At 39.9% G+C, this 24,129-nt stretch overlaps 1 protein-coding gene across 2 annotated transcripts in view; it reads right to left on the bottom strand.

Moving 5' to 3' along the window:
- LOC101066829 (contactin-associated protein-like 5) overlaps positions 1–24,129 on the bottom strand; it is a 47,154-nt gene that overhangs the window by 5,651 nt on the left and 17,374 nt on the right. For both annotated transcript variants that reach the window (XM_029827755.1, XM_029827754.1), the window contains exons 3-19: positions 23,868–24,061; positions 21,249–21,396; positions 20,862–21,065; positions 15,233–15,408; positions 14,612–14,758; positions 13,232–13,499; positions 12,740–12,889; positions 11,820–11,991; positions 8,730–8,836; positions 8,503–8,622; positions 8,184–8,384; positions 7,170–7,332; positions 6,170–6,297; positions 5,395–5,565; positions 3,293–3,511; positions 1,735–1,974; positions 883–1,107 (exon numbers count right to left, since the gene is read on the bottom strand). In XM_029827755.1, the coding sequence (XP_029683615.1) occupies positions 883–1,107; positions 1,735–1,974; positions 3,293–3,511; positions 5,395–5,565; positions 6,170–6,297; positions 7,170–7,332; positions 8,184–8,384; positions 8,503–8,622; positions 8,730–8,836; positions 11,820–11,991; positions 12,740–12,889; positions 13,232–13,499; positions 14,612–14,758; positions 15,233–15,408; positions 20,862–21,065; positions 21,249–21,396; positions 23,868–24,061 (3,033 nt within the window). The remainder of the gene's footprint in view (positions 1–882; positions 1,108–1,734; positions 1,975–3,292; positions 3,512–5,394; positions 5,566–6,169; positions 6,298–7,169; positions 7,333–8,183; positions 8,385–8,502; positions 8,623–8,729; positions 8,837–11,819; positions 11,992–12,739; positions 12,890–13,231; positions 13,500–14,611; positions 14,759–15,232; positions 15,409–20,861; positions 21,066–21,248; positions 21,397–23,867; positions 24,062–24,129) is intronic.

The following is a 24,129-nucleotide window of genomic DNA, read 5'->3' as shown; positions in this document are numbered from 1 at the left end:
AAAAGGAACTGTATGTGTTTGTTAATAATATATAAAATAGGTCTCCAGTTCTCACAGCCTGACATAGAACAAATTCTATTGTACAGAGCAGCTAGTTTGCATTTCAATAATCCAGACTTCTAATTTACTTTACAGATTTGTTCCTATTTTTTTTCCAATGCTCTCACAACTTTTCCCTCTAAGAAAAGCGAATCGGGGGCAATTCTACTAACAAAGCAGCAGGTCTTGATCATAAAAAACCTGCGTGCAGAGGCTTGCAGGAAGTATCTGTGTGCAGGAGATGTGACTGCTTTTACTGCAGTTTACGGCTTTAATACAGAGAATCCTCTGAAGAACCTGCGTGAAGCATCCAAAGAAACCTGTTTGGAGTTTCATTCTATACTTTCATGAAGAACAAATACAAAGTCTACTGGTCCTCATTTGATTCTGTCAGCAAAAAAATATGTATCGCTAATCAAGTATAACTTGAATTACCAAAGATTTCTTAAAAATTATTCATTTACATGTTTTTCAGGTGTTTTTTTCCCCCTCTTTTCATTAACAGGTAATTCTACTTGTATGACGCAGACACCAGTAGTAACAAAATCCTATATTCTTGCACAGGAGTGATGAATTGCCTGCTTGCCAGCTGGAGAACTGTCTGCAGGGAGATGAGTGATGAAAATCTGAATAAAATAATCATATTGGAGAGCACAAAAGCGGGAAGGAACCCTGGTGACAACAAAATTATCATTTAATGATAACTGCAACAAATATTGTCTTTTAACCCAAAACTCTGCAGGAGAACTATTCAAATGATATTATACAGAAGGCATCATAAGGCAAATGTGAGCTTGGTAGGGAGAACCCAAAAAAAAAAGCAAGTTATTTCAGCAAACTCACCATAATCATTAATGAGCAGGGCCAAATACTCCCTGAAGTAAGAGTTGACGTAGAGCAGCAGAGCAGGACTCTGGCTGGTCCTGAAGCTCAGGGAGATGTTTTCTCCTCTCAGTGTCACATCAGAGTAGATGGAGAACGGTGAGACACTGTGGTTCAGACCAACTTCAGAAGGCTCCTTCAGGTTGTACGTGATGGACGTGCTTGACTCAAAGTTGGCTGCTACCTCTGAGAATTAGGAAGTTATGGATTTTATTCCAGACTGTTATACCAAATATGATAAAAATGCTTGGACTCAAAGTGTTAAGCTAGAATTTTCATGTTATATGTATAGAAACAGCTGCTAACTTCTTCTATAACCCTTCTCAGATGGGTTATATCGAAGAGGGCTTAAAAGGAACCACCTGTTGCAGGAGCCCGTTATTGCCCACTTTCCTTCTTAAAGATTACTGGAAATAAATACATTTAAAACACACTTCAGCTATTTCTCATGTCCTTAAAATTTACATGGATCACTTCAAATCAGGAAACGATTGAGAATTTTGCAGAGTCTGAGACACAAACTTATTAAATGTTCCATGCTAAATTATGCACAAGAAAATTGAATTTTCAAGGCAATTATGAGGGTGAATTACTTAATGAGCCAAGCCAGACTAATTTTAAATGTATCAGAGCTTCAAATGAAAATGATCAGTCTGAAGTGTTGTGCGTGTTGTCTAGAGAAGTTACCATTTTACAAATGGAAAACTTTTACAGCATATTTACTAGCATGGAAAACTTTTTCCAGCATATTTACTAGCATGGAAAACTTTTTCCAGCATATTTACTAGCATGAACTGCCTATAGAATATGTACCTTCATCACAGAAAGTCCCGATGTAGGCTGACTGGGCACAGCGGCAGGAAAAGCCACTGGGTTTCTCCACACACTGACCGTTGTTCTGACAGAGGGAACCGTAGCTGCTGCAGTGGCCCGGGCAGCCAGGCCGCACGCCTGGGGTGATCTTCGCTCGCTCCTCCAGGTCCAGCGTGACACCATTGAGCTGCAGAGAACGGATGCATCCCAGGAAGCCTTTTTGCCTGGATGCAGTTCCTCCTACAAACAGTCACCCAAACCAAACACAGCATTACTCTTTCATGCCCCTCACTTATAAAAATAAAATTAAAAAATCAAATCAATTATTAGAACACAAACGTAATAATAATAATAGAAGTTACCATTAAGCTTTTGGATTTTACATTTGGTTTTAGAAAATACTAAAAGAAAAATTCCCATTTATGCTGCATTGTCCAAACCATCAATGTATAATATTTAAGATATTTAACTATTTATTTAACTTGATCTGTGTCATGTGGGATACTTGTCCAACATTGATTGATGAACTGATGGTTGTCTTAAAATCAAATTCTAAAGGTTTTGACTTGGTGTTTTTTCTGATTGCATATCGAACACCTGCATTTTTTTCTATTGAATTTGGAATTCCATAAGCCGGGTTTTTGAAACATAAGAAAATTCCAATCAAGCTACAAGTATCGCAGTAAATCACAAGTGACAACCACATGTTGTTAAGGCTGAGCAGCCCTGCAGGGTTTGGAGTCACTGATGGTTAACTGAATGGCTGATGAGCCACCTGCTGTCTGACATTCATTTCTTCAGCTAACAGTCAATTTTCACCAGGCAATTATCACTATAATACCACGATATAACCTCATTTGGGTCCTACAGTCTGTTCTCTGCAAAATTAGTTATGTTGCAGGTCCAAGCTGGTGGCTTCTAATTTCACATGCATGCGCATATTAATTTATGTCGTTGTGAATTTCCCTCCCAAATGGGAATTGTCTAGGTGTTACTCAGTGTCAGAAGGATTTTTTTTTTTTTTAAATTTTGAGCCGCCCTCTCTATTATAAAATACCAGCACGAGAGTATGAAATTCAAATTAACATCCTTTTGATTTAATAATTAAAGGGGAAAAGAGTTGTCCGCAAGCATGTTCATTGTGTAGCTCATCAAGTATTCAGTGCCCAACACATTTAAGTAAAACACTCTAATAAAGTTCATTAAAACTGAGTTGGAAAAAAAAAACAGCAGGGATTTTTCGTTGCATCTTGAGAAACTAATATTGAAAAAAGGTTATTTAATGGATTAGCAAATAGTGTATAAAACGAAATGACAGATCTTCTGGATCCTCCTCTGGGAGTCTTCATAAGTACAGATTGAACTTTTGCCTTCTTAAACATTTACAATGCCATTGAAACTTCTGTTCAGGCAAAGTCAGTATTATAAATGTATTAGTCTTAATTCTAACTACCATAACCCTGTCTTGACTGAGCTGGAAAAAAGAAATCACAATTATGACACCAGCCGTAAAATTCTGACATTTGGACGACATTCAAGTCCTTGTCCTGGTTCTTACCTATGAATAATTGACTGTTGAGCTGCAAATGAATGTGTCCATCAGTGGGGGCCTGCTGCGTGGCGGCAGGGTACTCGTCGACACGTAGCGAAGCCTCTTTAATGTTCCGCTCAGCCTGCACACTGTGCCACCGGTTGTCATTCAGGGGGACGTTTGTTTCCACACTCACCTCCAGAGGCCCGTTCCCCACATCAAAAGAGAAGACCACCTCCGAGGAGGCTAAAGAAGAACAACAGAACAGTTGCAACTCTCATAAGAGTGAAAGAACTTGCTAGCAAAACAACATTCATGATAAACACTCTCAAATGTAGACGAGTCGGTCCCCCTGAACTCTGATTAGCCGTCCCTTCCTGACCCTGCGAGATAGCGGTGTTGACTGTGAGACGTCACAAATCCCTAAAGTCACTCCTAAAGATGTCACACTTCTGACTTTGCACAAAGAGAAAATGGTTCATCTTGAGTAATGAGGTTGACACCTTCAGCCACGCAGGATTTGAGTTTATTTTCAGAGGACAAAAAAGTTTCTACTAAAATAAGGAAACATGTCAGCTTCACTTGCATCAGTGTCTTAATGATCTGAATGAGTTTAATGAACTGCATCCAGCAATCAGTCAGCATTTCTGGAAGTTTCTAAATCATCCCGTTTGAATAAATAGAACTGTTGTGGCTCTGGCTCCACGCGTGGAGCGTCACGTCCTCGTAAGGAGGGAACTTGAGCTAACAACGAGCAAACTTCGAAGTGATGGAATACTGAAAACTTAGACCCTAAGCTTAAATGTATTTTCCAGCACCAACCCATAATTAGACCCACAGCCAGCGTGAGGAGTTTGCCAACACTGTGGGGTTCCACACGCTGCTGAAAAATACCTTAAAGTTTAGCCAGCTCCTTTGTGTTTTCAGGCTTTTCTTTAGGGCAGGTGGTCTAATATATTTGCTAACCAATGTATGTGACTTCCTTTAACATATGCATATTAAATGTTGTGTCCCACTGGGAATAAACTCAAATTAAACTCAAGTCTGTTCACAGGTAACAAGTGGGCCTGTATGTACAATAACGTTGACAACAAACAAACAAACAAACAAACAAAGTCCATGACTGGATGACTCGCCAGAGACGTGGGATGGTTCTGAAGTCCAGCTGAATAATGACTGCTAATGACTTAGTCTTTCTTTCGAACAATAAAAATAGATTCACTCAAGGTTTCCAAATGCAAATTGAGAGGAAAATTCCTGCATATCTCTTTAATTCCGCAGTTTGTTTTCACCTGTAATGGTTTTGTAAGACAGACGTGAGGATGTAGAGTGTTAGGAAGGCCAATGTTTTGTCTCTGTGGAGTCAGGATAGACAGCGCCAGAGGCCTTTAATCACAAGCTGGCGTACCCCAAAGTATACTCCGCTTCATTTTCTGACATTGTTGCAATAAATAATTCAAGAATTAATTAAAGAAAGAAAATTCAAGCTTTAAAGTCTGAATTTGTTAGGCAACTAATTTAATAATGCAGATTTAAAACTAGTTGATCTACAAGAATGAACATGCATGCAGTCTAATCCTGGATACATCAACATAGTAAACAAATAATGGAGAGTTGGAATTATGCTATCTTAAGAAAATCACAATAATGCCTGTTTGTCATTCACTGCAGATAGAAATGTTCCAGCTATTCTATGAAGTGGACAAGAGCTCTGATTCCTGTATGCTATAAAATGTAAAAGAAAATAACCTTTTCAGGTACATGTATCTCCTTCATTGAATAATCCAAATGAGTGTATATTGTATATTCCATAGGGAGACACTGTCTCCTGACTCACAGCAATTTCATTTTCCATTTTCCACATCACACTTCTGTAATTTACATACTGAACCCTGAATGAGTTTCTGTTTTCAGGTTTAAGGTGAACACTGAACAATTTCTCTCCATTCACGGATACCGTAAATGTGCAAATATTAAAATAAGAAAATATGGATATGAAACAAACAAAATATGTACCATGAAAGCGGGGCTTGATGGTTTTCATTGGTGTGCAGTCTTCAACACTTTAGAACCACATCCGAGTTGACAATACTGATCAAACAGCAGAATGCTAATTAGCTTCTACTTACATCTGAGTTCAATTCGGATGAAGTCCTTGATGCCCAGATTTTCCACGAAGACCCCAGAGGAAGAGGTAGTTTTAAACAGGAACGAGATGTCAGCATTCAGCTCACCGTGGAAGGTGGGGAAGTGAAGATAAGATGTCTCCTTGTCAAAAAATGCTGCATTCCAGAAGCTTTCTAGAATGAACAAATGCCTTTTGAACTTCTAGAATCCTTCATTGTGTCTTTTTATTTCCTTTTTATAAAACTACAACTACTACGCAGGACAAAGCATTTTTAAAAAAAAAAAATGTCATTACAGAGGCTGTATAATTAAAATTTTGTTGTGAACAAATGAAACAAAGGCCCAGCTAATTATCCAAGAAAGGCATTCAATTTTCCCTTTTATTTATTTTATTTCCCTTTATTTAGTTTATTTCCACTCATAAATCAGAAAGCAGAATTAGATCCAATTTAGGAAAAACACATCACTTACATCAATATGTGAAATGTGAGGGAATTTTATTTAAATTATTTGTTATAGTAATTATTAGGTTACAAATTGAAGTATCCCATTTTCCAAGTGTCAGTGTGTATACAATCAGAATAAGCCGACTGACAATTAATAGATAAGTGACTTTTAAGACCAAGGCACTTAAGCACCCTCTAGTGGCAGACTGCAGTAATGGAAAAAGCCACGCAACTTAATGGCTTAAGGGAATATTTGGCTGGAACAGGGCTTGTTACTTTTTCACAGCATACATCAGATGCATACTGACTATTTGCATGCCTATGGACTTACTGTCTCCATGGCAACGAAGGGGTCCCACCTTGTAGGCAACCTCTGAGCCCATCCTGTGGATGTCACCCAGCACTAAGGACCTGACTGGGAGGGTCTCCTTATGAGTGACCAAACCCGAGTCATCAGTCCTGGAGAAAATGAAAAAGGGTGTATAAGAATGAAGAAAAGGGAGGAACCAAGGGGGATAGGTGTAAGAAGAAGAAGGAATAAAGTCAGGAAAAAGAGAAGGAGGGGGAGAAGTGGAACAAAGGAAGGAAATGATAAATAAGCACAGACAGAAAGATAAGAGGACAAGGATTAAAGATTAAAAGAAGACGGGTGGTGAGGCATGGGAAGGTACAGAACAAGCGTAAAATGCAAGACATGATGAAGGGTAAAGGATAAGAGGGAGATTAAATGGAGATAAAAGTGAAAAGACGAAGAAAGGGAGAAGAAAAATCACAAGTTTGAGGGGGCATATGATTTAGTTAAAACGGGAGCAGCACTTAAACACACCTGAATTCAAACTAAAGAAAGAAGCAATGTGTTTTTTCCTCTACCAATCTGGTGGAAGTTAAAAAGCAAATGAAGCATTTCACTGCAACGTGCTGCACAGCTAACGTCTTAAGGAATCTTCTTTTTGATGAAACGAGTCATTCATGGGAACATTTGTCACACTGCTATGTTTCAGTTTTTAACAGAAAGCCTGGTTGCTAGGAAATTAGTAAATCCTTGTAGGCGGACCACTGATGAATCTAATGACAGTGTTGACAGGAGAAAATCTATATAAAACTCGAGTAGGAGTCACAGATTTAGGTGGAGAGATAATAAAAAGGACCTTTGGCAATGTAGACTGGCTGTTTACAAGTTGACCTAAATATAAATATGCTTATAGTCTGGATGAAGACCAATAAGCAAACCAATCCCGCTGAGGTTTTCAGACAACTCCGAGATTAACTTAAGGAACTATTTGAATTAAAGACTTTAAGGAGAAACATTTTTAAATAATAGAGTTCTGTACCATTGATCATAGTCGGCATCACAGTTACAGAAGTGATTGGAATCCAAACAGTTTTGCTGCAGGCCACAAGCGCACTGATGGCTTCCAGGCTGAGCCCCACCCCAGAAATGCTGGACCTGACCTGGAGCTGGGCCTCCCACCCACCAGCTGAACGGTGCACCCTCTGGAAAACACACACCACATGAATCCTCTTTGGGCACGCAGTCACACAAATGAACCAATTTGTCCTTAATTTGGCATTTTCAAACACTCCTCTTCAGTCTGAATAATTACACCCATGCAATCGTGTCAGAATGAACACTTAAAACTTAGAACACAAATGATTTTCTCTTTCATGTAACTTTTCTGACAAGTGGGCTTTGACGTGCGGTGTCTTACACGGTAGGTCAACACAAACCGCTCAAGAGCAAGAGCCCTTGAAATGTAAGCCACTATCTTCAAAAGACAAGAAGACAGACATCACCGTTTTGGATAAGTGCCCACTGACGTTTAGTAAAAATGTATTATTTACTCGAATGAAGCGATGGAAACTTTAGAGTGCCTCAGCGAGGTGATTGAGGAGAGAATGCACAAAAAGCAATTGTTTTAATTAGCTATTAAATTGAATGAATCAATCCAAAGCAATTTACACCTCTGTTCTCTTGCTCTAGATGGGTCCCTCTGAGTGAGACACTTTACAAATCAGTTTTGGTTGCCACTTACTACACGTGACCCTTTTTTAGCGACGCTGTGATGTTCTGTGCCTGACTCTCCACCCAGGCTAAGCCAAATGTCTTTGTTCCTCACACACCATTACCCACAATGAACTAGGAGACAAAACAAAAAGCATCAGCCACTTCAGGCCCAATTCCAAACCGCTCTCCGTTCTGGGACCGCAGCTAATCATTTGTGTCAACCAACATGCATTAGCATTGCATTATAATGCTGCTTCCTTCATCTGGTAGAATGACAAGAACGTCCCGTAATACACTTAGAAGTCTGAGTTAAAAGAGGGTTCCAGACGCTTCGTCTTGCCTTGCGTGTTGAAGAGGCGTGATTTTCTGCAGCGGTGGGACAGTTCTTGTTCACAGCGGTCCGACTGGCTGATGATGGCCGCCAGCTGCTGCTCTCCAGACGTGTAGTTGAAGTGGATAAACTGTCGTTTTGTCTCAGGAGACATACGCACGGTGGTCGGCTCTGTGTTATTGTGCTGGATCACCATCCATGTCCTGTCCTCTGAGTTGGAGAAAAGGCCAGAGGAAGTGAGGTTTATAGTTTTCTTAAATGTTTTCTCTTTTAAAAAGGTTAATCACACTAAGAAAAAAGGCAAAGTGTGCAAATCCTGGTGTCCTACCTGTCATGTTACAATAGACGAGCTGGGGGTTTATAGGGCCGCTGCCGTCCACATCGACGTAATAAAGTCCTGATGTGTTACCTCTGTGTTTGTATGCCTCACATGACTGCTCATATATTGCTGCGACAGACAACACGTTGAATTCATTAAAGGGTGGGTGACTTCACTCACACCCCATTTCACACCATTCCACCATCGGGTTTAAAACCCAGCTGACGGCTGCTTACAGCTATGGCAGGTGGCTCCTCGGTAGCCACTGTCGGAGCAATTACAGTAGAAGGTGCTCCATGACTGCGCACATCTACCGCCATGTTCGCAGTGGCTGGGAGAGCACCTGAGAGGCATGAAGAGAAAGACACGAAGACAGACAGGAAGAAAAGAAATCTGTCAAAATTTTTCCCCTTAAAAGTTCCAAAAAGATCCTTGTATCAGACAGACACACACCGCTGTTTGGCAGGTGTTGAGAAGAACCTTCACAGGAAAACAGCCTTTTATTTAAGCAAGAATGTGGTGAAAAAATCTTAACAAATTTTGAAATCCCATCCATTTACATTAAATTTAACATTTTATTTGCTGCAGACAGTTTTCTCTGATTTACAGAGGGAGACACATTTAAACTAGCTGGTACAAGTGCAACTACCAACTAAGTGCAGAGCGGAGGGAAGAGGGATATAAAAGGAGAGAGGAGGTGAAATTTATCCAGACTGTCTTTTGAAAAATATGTTTTCAATCTCTTTATTTTCCTTTTTTTGACATAAAAGTCTATTTCAGATGTACAGCCAGATTCTGCGTACTCCTACCACCTGTTAAGTCTTTTTTTAAATGCAGAAAAGATGGCTTTTCTAAATAGCTTCTCCTCACTAACTTATTTTCCTGTTTACACAGACAACATTTAAATATAATCTGATGTTTTGCTTCACAGAAAATGGCCAGAGATGACTTTCAGGTTGCAGTATTTGCTCTACACTCTATATGATCAAAATGTTCTGACACCTCAAGTCTATAACTTTGAATTTTTTATGAGGATGAATAGTGCATTGGAATCTGTAGCTGGAACGCCTCTAAAAAGACTCTTCTGGACAGCATAAAAATGAAGGACAGAATTTACACTTTACTTTAAAAGGTGCAGAAATTGGACACGTTGGAAAAATCTGGTTTTAGGGCGAGAAGCATGAACTGCCTGGATGATGATGAGTGAATATAACATAACATGAATGCTTTAGATGTGCTGCTACTCAAGCCAGAGCCAGGCAACCTTTGATTCCAATGTTTATGGCTGGGTTGAGCCAAGACCTGAGTGCTCACAGCCCCTACATTAGACACCATATCTATGCTGCTCTTGGGATTTACTTTATGCAATTACAAACTCCAAATTTGTAATTCCAAAATTGTCTCCTGATTAAACTCAGGTGCTCTAAATACCATCATTTCATGATTGAGCTACATTTTTTTGTAGCCTTATATTTTGTAGCCTGTTTTCTTAGAGCCTTGAAAGGAATGCCTGGAGAAAAGAGTTTACCTTCGCTGTCAGAGCAGACACTGCAAAAGCAGCCAAATATGAGGGCATCCGCTTATGATGACTAAATGTTTCAGGACTTGAAATTTCTAGATTTCAAAGGCTTTTGTCAGCTAAGATTCTCGGAAGGGCTGGCTTTGAGAAGTATCCTTTGACAGTGTCCTGAAATAGGGATGAGAGGGTTTGTTTCCACTGGCCCTGCAGGTTCCCTCTCGGGCCTCTGCAATCTTTTTAGTTTGTGCTTGGCTGCACTTGGGCTCCAACTAAAAAATGATCAAGGGAAATGAAACAAAGACACGGGCCAAAAGATGCATTGACACATAAGCACAACAACAAAAGAAGACCTTTGTGACCCGAGTTTATTTTTATTTAAGGGTGTATGTTTTGACAATGCGCATCATTAGTCCTCCAGGACAGGGACAGAACCAAAGAATAGATGCTTTCTGACAGCTTAATCTCTTTCACTTCTAAACATACACTCCTGTGAGGAGTGAGAGGTTGTCAGGTAGGAGAACTGTGTGCAGGAACGTCTGACATTTAGATCTCCAAATGTTGCCAGGAAGATGTCAGCATTTTCTGCAGAACTCGGTGGAACCTGTGAGCCTTTAGCTCATCCATGAGTCCCGTTCAACTTTAGTTGCTCTCGGACTCTTTATTTTAACAACCCAAATAAATTGGGTTTTACTGATATGATAGACATTTAATGTGGGACTTGAATATCGCACCTTTGTTGACCTGTGCAGGATTCAGAGGCAGGTATAAAAAAAAACAACTCCTTGACCGTATCTGCTGTACAACTTGGTCAATATTCACATTATGCTTGTACAGATAATGTCTCCGTGATATAAAATGACCTCTTGGTGCTTTTTAATCCACTAAGCAGCACATACAGAACGTCCTTCAGTCTCTCCTCAAGGGAGCATTTAGGTGTAACAACTGTGTTAAGTGGCTGTAATGGGAGTCTTGGATTAAAAAAAATAGCTATCAGTGCTCCTTTCAATCCCAGATTCCTCTGGTGCCTCAGGGAGGGATTTTTCCCAGCATGATCTCTTTATTTGGTGTTACAAACAAGTTCTTGAGCCATCCCACAGAGACAGTCAGGATTTGAAGACTGACATTAACTGTAGGTGAAGGAGGAGTGTTGGATTGTGAGAAATACTCTCCTCTGAAACTTTCCTTAACCTTGAGTTAAAAGTCGGTGAGTAGCCTGGTAACTTGTATATTTTAACATTTCATTAATTCTTAGATAAGGTGAAGGCCATTAAAACTAGTATTTGATATTCACCTTTCATTCAGAGCAATACAACACTAAATGTGTAATTTATGTCAGAGACTTTCTGTGTTGTACATACTAATAGCATAACACACCTGACACTGGACACACACACACAGATATTTATTTGGAATATCTTAATAGTGATATTTGAGGTTTTCATTCTGTGTTGACATCTGTCAAGTCGAGCCAATTTGCTCTGTTTAGTGTGGATCTCAGTGGCTCAGTCTGTTGCACAACGTCACCCCTGCTGTGAAGATCAGCAACTAATGAAACATTGAAAAAAGAAAAATCTCCACAGCAGCCGGTCGTCATCTCGATATATAAACTGAATGTAAAGGAGGGAAAGGGGGCAAACCCACGAATGCAACAGACAGCGTGCATGTGACATCCACTCCAACATACTGTAGGTTCCCCCAGCAGAAGAGCATCCATCCATCCATCCATCCATCCATCCATCCATCCATCCATCCATCCATCCATCCATCCATCCATCCATCCATCCATCCAATAAATTATGGAACAAACCTGTCAATAATTCCACACATATCGATCTGCAGGTAGCTATAGTTTCCCAGGAGCCTTTGCTGCACCATGAGAAGGTCGACAGGTTGTTTATCAAGGGCGAACTGACGCATGCAGCCTTGAAATCCTCTGAAAGGGCTCCGACACTCCGCAACGCTCTCCTGATGGGGGCAACCTAAGAAATTCAGCGAGAAATTCAGTGACCAAGGGGACAGTTTATGTATCAAAATTGATTTACTTATCATTAAATGATTGGTTTATCAAAATCAAGGCAGTTAATGGTTCATTTTCCCGACTCTACTGCAGTGCTGTGATGACTACTAGACCTCTCAAACAATGTCAGTGGTATCCATGAGAACTTCATGGTAGATGAAGATTGGGTTGGTTTTTTTGGACCAATCCAGACATGCTGCTAGAGGCTCCACGGAGCTCTAATTAGAGTAAGTTTGTGTTGCCCTTCAGGGATGCACATCAACCCCTCCCACCTTTCCCTCAGAGGAAAAAAGAATACATGCGTCATTCTTTCAGCTCCAAATAAGATTATAATGTAGCTGTTTTCCTCGTGGAAATGACACTGATGCATTTCACTTTAATTAATTCCAGCTGTAAGTCACTTTTGAGAGAAAAGGCATTAAGGGAGAAGCTTTCAAAAAGGCAACAAAGGATTTTGAAAAATGGAGGAATTTGTGACAGGAAAGGAAGAGCAGAGGAGATAGTCAACAGGAAATGTTGCTGCTTTAGGTCATTGATATGAATACTCTTAAGGCAATAATTACTAAATGAGTAATGTGAAATTACTCTCCATTCATTTTTATATCCGTAGAGGGGAAAACACCAATACAACAGAAGCAACATCATCATCATCAACATCAACAAAGCCCTTTATATCAGACTGATGGACAGAAAAATATAGGAAATCTTACCACCAAAGAAGATCTGAGTGTTAGCAGTTAGAGGAAGCAGGATGCTTATTTGAGCAGTGGCGCCTTCGTCTTTGTCCACTGTTATGCTGAGATGATCTTGTCCAGAGTTCAGCTCCACTGAGTGCCACTGACCATCATTCAGACCAGAACCTTCAATCAAATACAGACACGACCGAGAATGCTAATCAGTGGAGATAAAAACGCATTTGTAATTTTAACTGTTTAATATTTACATGTGTTCTGGATTGATGTCCCATTTCATTAATTAGTTACTTGATTACTAAAATCTCCGAATTTACCAACTCAAACACAGTGGATAAATTACACATTACACGTTTGCTGTATTAACAGTAGCCACAGGTTAATATTAAACATCTCTGTATTTTTCCCAGACCATAAATGGGTACTTTCAATGGCCCTTGTCTTTAACAAGCGTCTATTGTCCAAAGTCATAGCATTTTATAATTTTGACGACAAAACTGATTGTCTGACCTGCGCTGAGCTCCAGGTGTGTCCCATCAGCCTTACTGACCCGCAGGCGAAGTCTGGTGTCATTCAGATACAACCATACCGAGCCCTTCTGCTGTGGGAGCTCAAAGGTCAAGAGGAGGCCTGCCTTGTTCCACGTCCGGAACTGCAGTGCCAGAGAAAGAATCCCGGACGACCACGACGTCAGTCCTGGCAGCTGGAGAAAGCTCTGGGAATCAGTGAACATCACAGCGACGGAACCTGGCTCAGCACAGGAAAAGGTCACATTGCCCTGAGAAAAAAAGAGAAGCATGATAATGAAAACTATCCGAAAACATAAATATGCATTAATTGTGGAGGGTGGCGCAATTTGACTGGGTGTCAGAGAGGTCTCATCAGGTCCTCTCTGGGAAAGGACACATGTATTACCATATTGATGTGAGAAGATGGGCTAAGGTATGCCAGGCAATCTAAAGCTTCAGGATCGCATAGATTTGTACTTGGGCCACATTGCCGATGTTCTTATTTCCTGATGATTGTCCCCTAGCAAATGGTGATGGAGTATGTTTCAGAACAATCAAAAGTTCAGAGGTTTTACCTTTACATTTACATATTACAACAGAAAAAATCTATATGGCCTAAGCATCCCATATATAATGTATTCAGGGAGTGCCCAAATGTGATATCTACTCTCACTCTCCCAATCTTCAGAAACATGAAATCCATCAACTGTGATAGTGTAGCATTCATCAGAATCTCATCGCCCACCATCTCCATTCATCTTTCATCCATGATTAATTCTTCTTCTAAGTCTACTTATCTTTTGTCGTTCTTGCTTTGGGCTTTCTAACCACAAAATGTACAAATAATGACATTGTTGATAATGAAGGAGATTATGAAGATGCTAACGACGATGATGAGGATGATGGGCATGAAAAATAAAAGGGACGATGAAGAAAATTATGGAAATAATAGCTGTGGCGGTGACCGTTAATATAATTATGACTTTAAGGAAAGAAAAAAGGGAGAAAAAGAAGAATCAACTTGCTCTGCAGCAGTTGAGTAAATGTGATAATAATAAATAAATGATAACCCGCAGGACAAAAACAAGATGAATTGTTTTTATCATGAGGGATCCAAAGTGACACTTAGAGAACCTTCTATAAGGCCAAACTTTTAAAAGCCTAATTACAAAGACTCAGACAGCCCTTGTGGGCAAAAAATATTTCAACATAACCATCTTTAATCTTCCTCAAAGCTTCAAAGGTTTAGAGTTACCTTGTCTCTAATAAATATCTGTTTGCACTGTTGATTCAGCAACAACAGAGTCATCAGAAACGGTAAAACACTCTGATGTGTCAGAAGCACTCAGAATAGCTTTTAGCTGCTGGAACAACCACTTACCATGACAGAGACCTGGTGGTTATTCTTTTTCGCCAGGTCTATCAGGTTGAGGTCATTGTAGATCAAATTTTCCAGGCAGCCATGGAAGTTCCTGCTTGACAGGACTGGTTTCTGCAGCCCGTGGCTCTGGACAGCTCCCAGACTGAGCTTCACAATCAAATAATGCACATTTACAGCAATGTGAGTTACAGCATGTAAAAAAAAGAACATTTGTAAATGAAAACAGCATTTGAATTTGATTTGCATCTGTGGACTCCACAATAGTAAGTCTTCTTACCACCAAGAAGGATCTGTTTTTTGTTACAACTATCTGTTGATTGATGGTTGGATTGATTAGCCTGATTATACATGAACTGCTGTATGAATTTGAATGCCATTTTGCCAGGAGGGGTGTACAAGCCAATTAAGGTTAGCAAGGATTTTCATCAACAAATTAAATAAAACTGGTGAACCCTGACGCAAAATATAATATAAAATAAATAAATCCAAAAATGTGACACTGTTTCTACATAAACAGTGATTACACAATTATTTTGTAACCAACCGATGGCTCGTACATTGTTGAATGGGCATGAAGATATAGTTCGAAGGAGCGCCATAGTGCCATGTGAAGGTTCTTACCTGGTGAATGTCCCACTGACTGAGCTCATCTGGCACCCGAACCTGAAGAGTATTTTTATCCACAGTGAGGTTGAGATGAGAGTTGAGCCGCTCCAGCTTTACATCGTGCCAATGAAGGTCATCTAACAGGCTGCCCAGTGATGCAAGAAGCTGCCCCCCGGAGAAAGAACTCAAACCTGGGAACAAATTTTTAAAAAAACATTTTGAAGTCCTAAAGAAAACAGCAGAAACTCTTTGAAATTGTCTCTACAATTTACTGTCATCAAGCTGCATCAAGTACCTGAGACACGATCATTCGATCGTTCAATGAGGGATCAGAGTGATTTACTAATGCCAGGCTTCTAACACTGTAAAGAACACTCTGAAACACTCTGAAACCTGGAGTGCCAAATTCCCCCCGCTATCACATCGTCTTGCAGCTGGAGTGTTGCTCTTTGAAACCTATTTTGGGAGAAATCTGAATCACCTGCAAGACACAAGGACAAAGTCCTTGTACCCCAGGGTCCACGTGGAACCGTACTGTCTGGATAATTGGTGTTTATATAAATCTATGAAGATATATTATACCTGAAAATAAATGTAATGATGTACCATCCCATCTCTGAACTCACTATTTCCTTATATCTACTTTAATCACACACCTAAGGAGGAGAAACGTGAACAAATGCTGGACTTTGCAAAGGAAAACCTGGGGGGATTTCTCATGTGTGATTGAACCAAAGTGGAAAAGTTGTGGACACCTTGCTGCTTCAGTGGAACATTTCATCTCTGTTTCTGAGCACTCCTCTACGGTCAGAGAGGAGAGAACTTCTGCTGACAGGAAATATAACAGAGGGAGGAAGATGCACTGAGTCATTAGTTATGAAAGATGAGAGATGTTGCACACAGTGAGAAAATAATATTAGTCCGCATCTTTGTGGCACCCAAGCTGGGAGGGGATGACTTCATATGGCATCAAACATAAAAAAAAGGCTTCATCTATGCAGATGGTGCCAAGTCTGCAGTAACATTCCAAGTTGTTTGTTTCCAAACAGTGACAGAGGTAAATTCAGAGTTAATGTTGGTGATCAGGACTTGCTTCATTGAGTGATGAGATCAACAATTTAATGGTAAAATCCATTTGTCAGTAATGAAACAGCCATAAAAGCTTTTGCGCAACATGTTATTGCATTTTCATCCGAGCTGGTTCTCTTTCCTCCTCTCAGAAACAGAAAAATAGGGCTGAGTATTACTTGCGACTCAGTATAATCAAATCTCATTTCAACAAAGCATATCTTCAAGGCTGTTATAATTGCAATAAGCCAAAAATTGATGTGCACAGTTTGCACTATTTTATCTGCAGCACCCACCAGCTGGCTTTTTGGATTGTACGTCTCAATCAGAAACGGCACCGTGGTTTCACTTTTACTGCATTTGTTAATTGCAGACATTAAAGTTGGACAGTGTGGTAAATTGTTCTCTTCCTCCTCCTCTGTTTTTTCTCCCATACAATATAGAAATATCTAGAATATATTCTATCATAAATAAAACACACATTTCTTTTAAAATAATGCCAGCTGTTGGTTAACGTTAAACTGTATTACAGTGCAGATATTTCTGAAAACCCAAATCCCTGCTTTCAGTCTTACCAACATAAGCTTTAGGCTGAGATCATTTCCTCCCGACTCCAGCTTCCTCCAGACATGACCGATATAAGAGCATTTCTCATTTGGGTCATCTAACGAGGCGATATATATTCGGAATATGAGGACATGCGAAACAATTCAAAGGGAAAACATTTACACTTAACTTTCACTCATGAAAAACACTGCCTGCTTCCTATTAAGTGTCAGCCTAAATTTCTCTCTTCCTTCTACGCTTTCCCGGCACTCCTGTAAGGCAATAACTGCCTGATTTATCCATGCTGAGCTGACTTAAATGGAATGTTCTTGGGGGTCTCTGCTCTCCACCTTTCAAGAGCCTACAGCTCCCGGGGCAATAGCACCTTATCATATTCTGTCTGCTGGTCCATTATGACTCTGTACTTATGCTTTAAATCTGTTTATGAAGGACGACAGTGATGGGCCTTGCTGTTATAATAGTTTCAATATTTCACTGTCACATGATGCAACTATCTGAAATATGTCTTGCCTATAAAAATAATGTTCTCTCGCATAAACCACTTGTCACCTTTAGTCACAGCAGGAACAGGGCCTGTTCAAAGAATGTAATTGCTGTGTCATATCTTTCTCTTCCATCTTATTCAGCATGTATTTGCTATCACAACATTTGCGAGTGGCTGTTTTTATGTAAATGTGCTAACAGCATGTTCAGGGTGTATTTTTTTATGGTGGCACAGAATATTTAACCTGATATAGGAGCTCACAAAATGCATTTCTGTCCCATTTCTGTAACCCAACACACATGATAACATGAAGTATGGTTTTAGACATTTATTCCGTAGTATCCCTATATTGATATTAATGCTAAATCTGTGACATTTATTATACCAATAGAAGACAATTAAAAACTAAAATGAAAGCTAGCCTTGGGGTTTGTGTGCAGCACACTATGCAAATCCAAATCTGAAGTGCTGAATGGTTTCTTATGTGAACAAACAAACTAGCAGCATGTTGTCATTGCTGATGAAGAGGCACAGACAACAGGTTTTACTTAACATGCAGGTCAGCCTGCAAGTATCCTGAGTATTATTCAGCCAGCAGTACTTAACACCATTCAACCAGAAGACACTGCGGCAGCAGACACTCGCCCCTCTGTGTATTTACTACGGAACATTACAGGTTTGCAGTGACAGCTCACAATTGAGCTAAATTATGAAGCAGCCGGCTCCAGCACGGGAAACTGACATTTTGATGAATGTAAAACAGAGAGGAAATTACATGGTTTTGGAGCACAGACCTAAATCCTAATGAGCCACACGATACCTTTGCACTGTTTGAACAGACACACAAAAAAGACAAACCACACTGGTATTTGTTTCGTAGCCTGTCAGTCTTTTCTGCTTTCATTCATCATTAATTTAACACATCAGTCCATACTGAGCCCTTTGTTTTCTTCATTTATAAGGCATAAACATGATCCCCAATGGTCAGAGCTAGCCATCGTGAGCCTGCTCTTAGATCTTCTCCGTCTCATCTGTCTTGTTTTCCAGTACCATCCATCCTTTTAAAGGAAGGCTGACAAAGAGGATCAGCCTGCCATGTGGGTGCTCTAAGGATGAAAAAGTCACTGAGCAGCTTGCAGTCTGGAGCTATGGAGATGCTGCATTTGCAGCTTACTTTTTGGTTTTATTTCAATGCTCCAGCAATCTCACTCCTCCATCAACCAGTACAAAAATGGCTAAGAACTGTCTCTTAAGCTACTGACATAATACAAATCATCTGTTCTCCAAAATTGTGTGACACACAAGTGTGAGGGGAAAAGAGATGAGGCATTATTTGAAGGTTTAGCGTGACACATCGTATGAGTGGAGGTGTGATAAATAACACTGAAGAAAGGGAAAATAAAAGAGGCAGAAATGGGGCAGACAGACAAGGAGCCTGTGAGAGCTGGGGAGCGAGGCATGCTGTGATGGAAGTGGGTGATATTACGATATCACTGGATTATCATATCTCAATGTGCTCTCTGTTCTATTAGAATCTGCAGCTCTCTGAGCAGTTTGTTGATACAGCTCAGTGATAGCTGTGGGATATGACAGGCATCACTCAGGCAGCTCATGACTGGTGGCTTGTGCTGCTAACGCCTGTCTATCACAGACAGCTGAACAATAGCACCAGGGACCTAAGACCCATACCATAATACTCTTCCAGATGCAGTGGCAGAATATTCTGTTTGTACTCTCAGAAAAGGATTCAAAAAGATTGCAAAAGTACTGTGAATATCTCGGACTCTCCCATGCCTAAAATTATTGAAACCATCTGGAAAACTTCTTAAGACAACACAATGACCCTCCTTCCTACAGTACAATAATCACATTTTGAATCATGCTTTAAACCATTTATCAAAGTAGAAAATAAACTCAAAATATGTCTAGGGTAGCCATGGTTCATGGTTTATTGCTAGGACTTGAAGGGATGCACTATTCAGTGGTTGGCTAAACAAAAGTAAATATTAACAACCTTATATGTATCATTGATATAACTTATAAATATAACTAACAATGATGTCTGTCTGTTATGTGCCAAGCATCCCCATATTGATTCATTAAAGTAATTTATTTGTTGAACTCAGCATTTAAATAATGGTCAAGCCTCATCCAAATGCTACATCAAAATATTTGAGGCTTTTTTTCTTGTATTAATACACCAATTTAGCCCTTTTTTATGTCATTTAATTGGATCCATATTAGATTCTTGCTGTGGATATTATGTCTAACAGAGAAAATAATTGAAGATTATGTAACTATCTAGAAAAAACATAGAAGGAAACTGGGGTGGTGGTGAATGTGATAGTCTTTCACGATTGCCCATCAAATTTAGCATCATAAATTTATCGCAGTAACTCTACTTTAATTGCATGTTCTTTATTTATACGTCTTCCTATAAAATCACAGATGGTTTCATATATACTCCAAGGTGTGTTGAAAATCAATTGGATGACAGGTTGGTGAGTTGATGAAGTCTACATAAATTCAGATAGCACAGCTGATGAAGTCCACCATATATCAATAACAGTAATGATTTGGCAGTTCAGTAACACTTCAGGTTTAACCTCATTTGCACCAATACACACACACACACACACACACACACACACACACACACACACACACACACACACACACACACACACACACACACACAAAGAGTTCCTTCCCCAATTTTAAATGATATTGATTCGGTGCCAATGCAGCTATAAAAAGTATGCGAGCCCACTGCTCCACAAAATTCAACCATGCCACATGTTGTTCACATCTATCATAGATTGAAAAAAGAGAGGATGCCCAGCTGAGTGAAAAATGATGCAAGAAATATCAGATCTGATGAGGAAAAGTCTGGCAACACGACAAAAAAACCCAGAAAGGAGCAAAATTATTTAACTAACATATGATGCCTTTCTGATATGGCAATAACTGCCTCTTAGGTCGTAGATTCAAAAACATGGTTCAGTTTAAATCGAGCTTGAGAAATATGAATAAGCAGATAAACAATAAATGGACTAATTCCATCACAATTAACCACGGGGCAGGCAGAGACCAGCTAAACGTGCACTCTATTTAATTGATGACAGAAATTTCCAGCCTCGGGGTATCACATGGATTCCATATTTATCCAATACCAAGAGAACAAATAAATGAGGATGAGAAATGCAAAGAGAGGAAAAAAACTGAGAAAGGAAGGAGCAATGAGATTCTGGATCATTCGTAACAAAAAATATATATACATATATTTTAAAAAAAACAGTCGGCACAGAAAAAGAAAATGTTCAAGTGACCAAAAAAAGAAGGAAAATGTCAAGCAAGTAAGAAACAAAATCCTCCAAAAGGTTTTCATGCAAATAAAGGATCATCATCATTTGAAGACAATGTTTATCCGAGAAGACTGTGGACTTCCAGGATTTACAAGTTTGTATCAGAAATATCGGCATTTGATATTAGTGCACAGCGTATAAACTGTTTGCTTCGGCGCACCTTGTTGATGGTAGAGCAACAACCGTCCTTTGTCCAACATCAGAGTCAGGCTGTGGTCCCGCTGGCCTTCTGCATGTAGCAGCATCCCAGAGTTCTTCATGGTTTTAAACTTTAGAGAGATGATGTCCTTCTCTGACCAGTTTGGCCACGCGGTCAGCCTGTAGATCAAGACGGTCCTGCCATCAAAACTGGCCACATCAGAGGCTACAGAACAAAAAACACGTTACTCTCTACACTTGCATATCAGTTAAGTATATAAGTGCCAAACAAAGCGGCCAAACTAAACAGAAATCTGGATTTGTGTCTCTCGATATTTTGTTTTGATCAGCTTTTGATCTGAAAAAAAAAAAATCCTCTTGCACGTTGTCTGACTATACACAGACTTACTGTATTGGCACCCATACATCTCAAGTCTGAGTCCAATCCTCCCAGTGCGGCTCCAGTCAAGAGGAATCAGGCGAAGATAGCGAGATATCTCTGGGTGTTTAAGTTTATACTGGACCACAGTGTCAGCGTTACTGTTGCCTGGAAAAATCTGGAATTATAGAAAAACACGTCAGTTCGCCTCTTTCTTTGAAGATTATTCTCAGGTAATATTGCGCATAATAAAAGTATTTTAGGGGATTTGAAAGGAAAAAAGATATTTCCTGGTCCTTCTACATTCTCAAACATAACGCTCGTAAGGAGCATCGATCCGAACTGCAGACCCCCACGTGAAAAAGACTAATGGTTGCTATTTCGCAAATCATTTGCCTTGGACAATCCAGTGGGATCCGGGGCTGACACACAAGCAGCCATACACACCCAACATCAATAAAGGGGGAAAACACTGCGCCACTTTTGTATGGGCAAGTGTTTGAGTGGTGTGCTTTGCTCGTGCCTGTCCTCCCTACTTGAGAGTATGTGTCATGTACTGATGTGGCAGCAGGGGTGAAAATTGGCTCCTCTGCCAGCACATAATTGTCATCCTCAGTGATTTGAGGGGATGAGACGGCTGGGCAGCGAAGCGTTAAGCTCAACAAACGGCTCCGTTTCCTGCCGAGGAGGCCGAGGAGAGTGGCATCTCATTTACTTCCATGAGCACGCTTTGAAATATGAGTATCTTCTGACAAAACCCCAGTTAAGGAGACACAGGGATGAAGACAAAGGATGAAGGAGGAGAGAGCATGAAGAAGATACTGAGGAAAATGAAATGTAATTTGTGTAATGTAAATTCAATAAATACACAACAATAACTGCTAGTAAATAGAGCAGAATGCAGCATTTAACTTGTACATTTTAAGATTATCTTAAAAAGAATTAGAATTTTACATAAGCAGGGAGTGAAAGATATTTAAAAAAGTGATGAGTATTTTTTGAAGTCCAGAAGTGGCCAGAAAATTCAATAAAATATCAGAGAGAGAGGCAATAAAGAATTGGGCTGGTCCTGACAACACATGGTCCTTCTGAGCTGTTATAAAATGCATACATAATTAGATCTTGTACAACTACATGCATTACAATATGACGCATTAGCGCTGGATGGATGACAGCATCATTGTATGAAAGGATGCGTTACAAAATTAAGTGTGATATCACTACAGAATTATTCTGTTATATCAGTTTTAACCTTGGGAGAAACCCAAATGACCATCACTTATCTACATTTAGGAGGTATGGAACAGAATAATAGTTTGAATCAAACAACACACAGAACATAAATAACAATATAAAGGTCTCGGAGTGTTGAGCTAAGCTGCAGCATCACTAAAGATGAATGAACAGAGGACGAGTTCAGTCCCAGTAGCTTTAAAGGCCACAGATCTCTTATTTGTGCCAGAATGTTTCTGGTGTTACTTATGTTCCGAAGTACACCTGTGCACCATTTATACTAGTATCACCACATGACAGTTGTGCACGTCCACAAGACCTTCAGTTCCTAGAAAGAAGAAGTAGAATCATGGTTTAAGGCAAAGGAGTGGAGTCCAATCGTGAATATCAGCATTTTCAGGTCAAAGATCTCAACACAGATTACAGTGTTGAGCTGCAGTTTCTGAGTGATTTTTAGACTAGCAGGCGGTATAGAAATATTCATTTTTAATGTTGAAGGGCAAAAGTTTGCCTGTGCTGAGAAGTCAGAAAGAAGATGTGACTAATACAGATGTTTCTGCAGACAAATCTGCCCCTTAACTGAGACACTAAGCTGGCCTGACTAATATAGGAAGCTTTAAAAACACTCAGAGCTGATCTGAGCTTACCGTCTTTTATTCCAAGTGTCGAATCAACAGGTTTTAAAGCTGCCATAAGACATAGCCAGCTCTCTTTTTCAGTGATGACTCCTTGGCTGCAGTTTGTATCCGTCAGAGGGAGAAAATGCTATCCTGACAGTACTATCTGCATGACTGCCTGTCATTTTGACATATATTATTGCTTGATATCATTCCTCTTGAAACTTGAAATAGACTATAACCAGTCAAGGAAAGAGCACTACTAGACAAACACAAAAAGCTCCTTTCATGGCCACACTCACTGATGAAGGATAAAATTCTTTGGCCATTTGGGCATTGGTATAAAAGCAGGACTAGCCTTCCATCAACACAGTATAACAGTAGCTTCTTGCAGTAGACAGAGCTCTGCCAGGTCCCTTTCATACCTCCATCTATTATTAATAAAAAATAAAAGGCTCCTGGTGAGCAGGCAGCAGACAGTAGGCGTCCCCACAGATATGATAATTTAGATGATGACAATAGAGCCCGATGTGTTTTATGTTCAATCAATGGATTTTTGAAGCTGAATTCCCTCCAAGAGTGTCTTCAAAGCTAACAGGCTACCCTATATGAATTTTATTTACATTTAGTTTTCATCTCTATATTTAATGTACTTCTTAGTTCATTTTGAGGAAGGCATTGATGTAGTTTATATCAAGTACTCTGAATTCACGTCATTGCCAAGTTGCCATGGAGCCCAAATCATGTTTTTTTCCACATTTGATCATGGTTATTAGTTAGAAAATATTTGTGCAATTACCCCTAGGCAGTCTTCCTGCCGATGCTGTCTCCAGTTGTGTCCTGTGTCACTGAACATCAGCATATAACTGGTCAACCAGTCAGAGCTGCCGTAGCGTCCCTGTGTGGCTATGGCACTGATCTGGGTCCGCCTCCCCAGATCCACCTCCAACCACTGGTATCGATCAGAAACAAGAGGAGACCAGCCTCCAGCTCCTGCACAGGAGACAGAGAATTGTTTTAAAGTAAAGTATCATCTTTTATTCCTCCTTATGAGCGATAAA

The sequence above is a fragment of the Takifugu rubripes genome, chromosome 20, assembly GCF_901000725.2.
Source record: "Takifugu rubripes chromosome 20, fTakRub1.2, whole genome shotgun sequence".
Classification (NCBI taxonomy): domain Eukaryota; kingdom Metazoa; phylum Chordata; class Actinopteri; order Tetraodontiformes; family Tetraodontidae; genus Takifugu; species Takifugu rubripes.
Note: the sequence above shows the minus strand (reverse complement) of the source record. Positions and strands in the feature narration are given on the sequence as shown.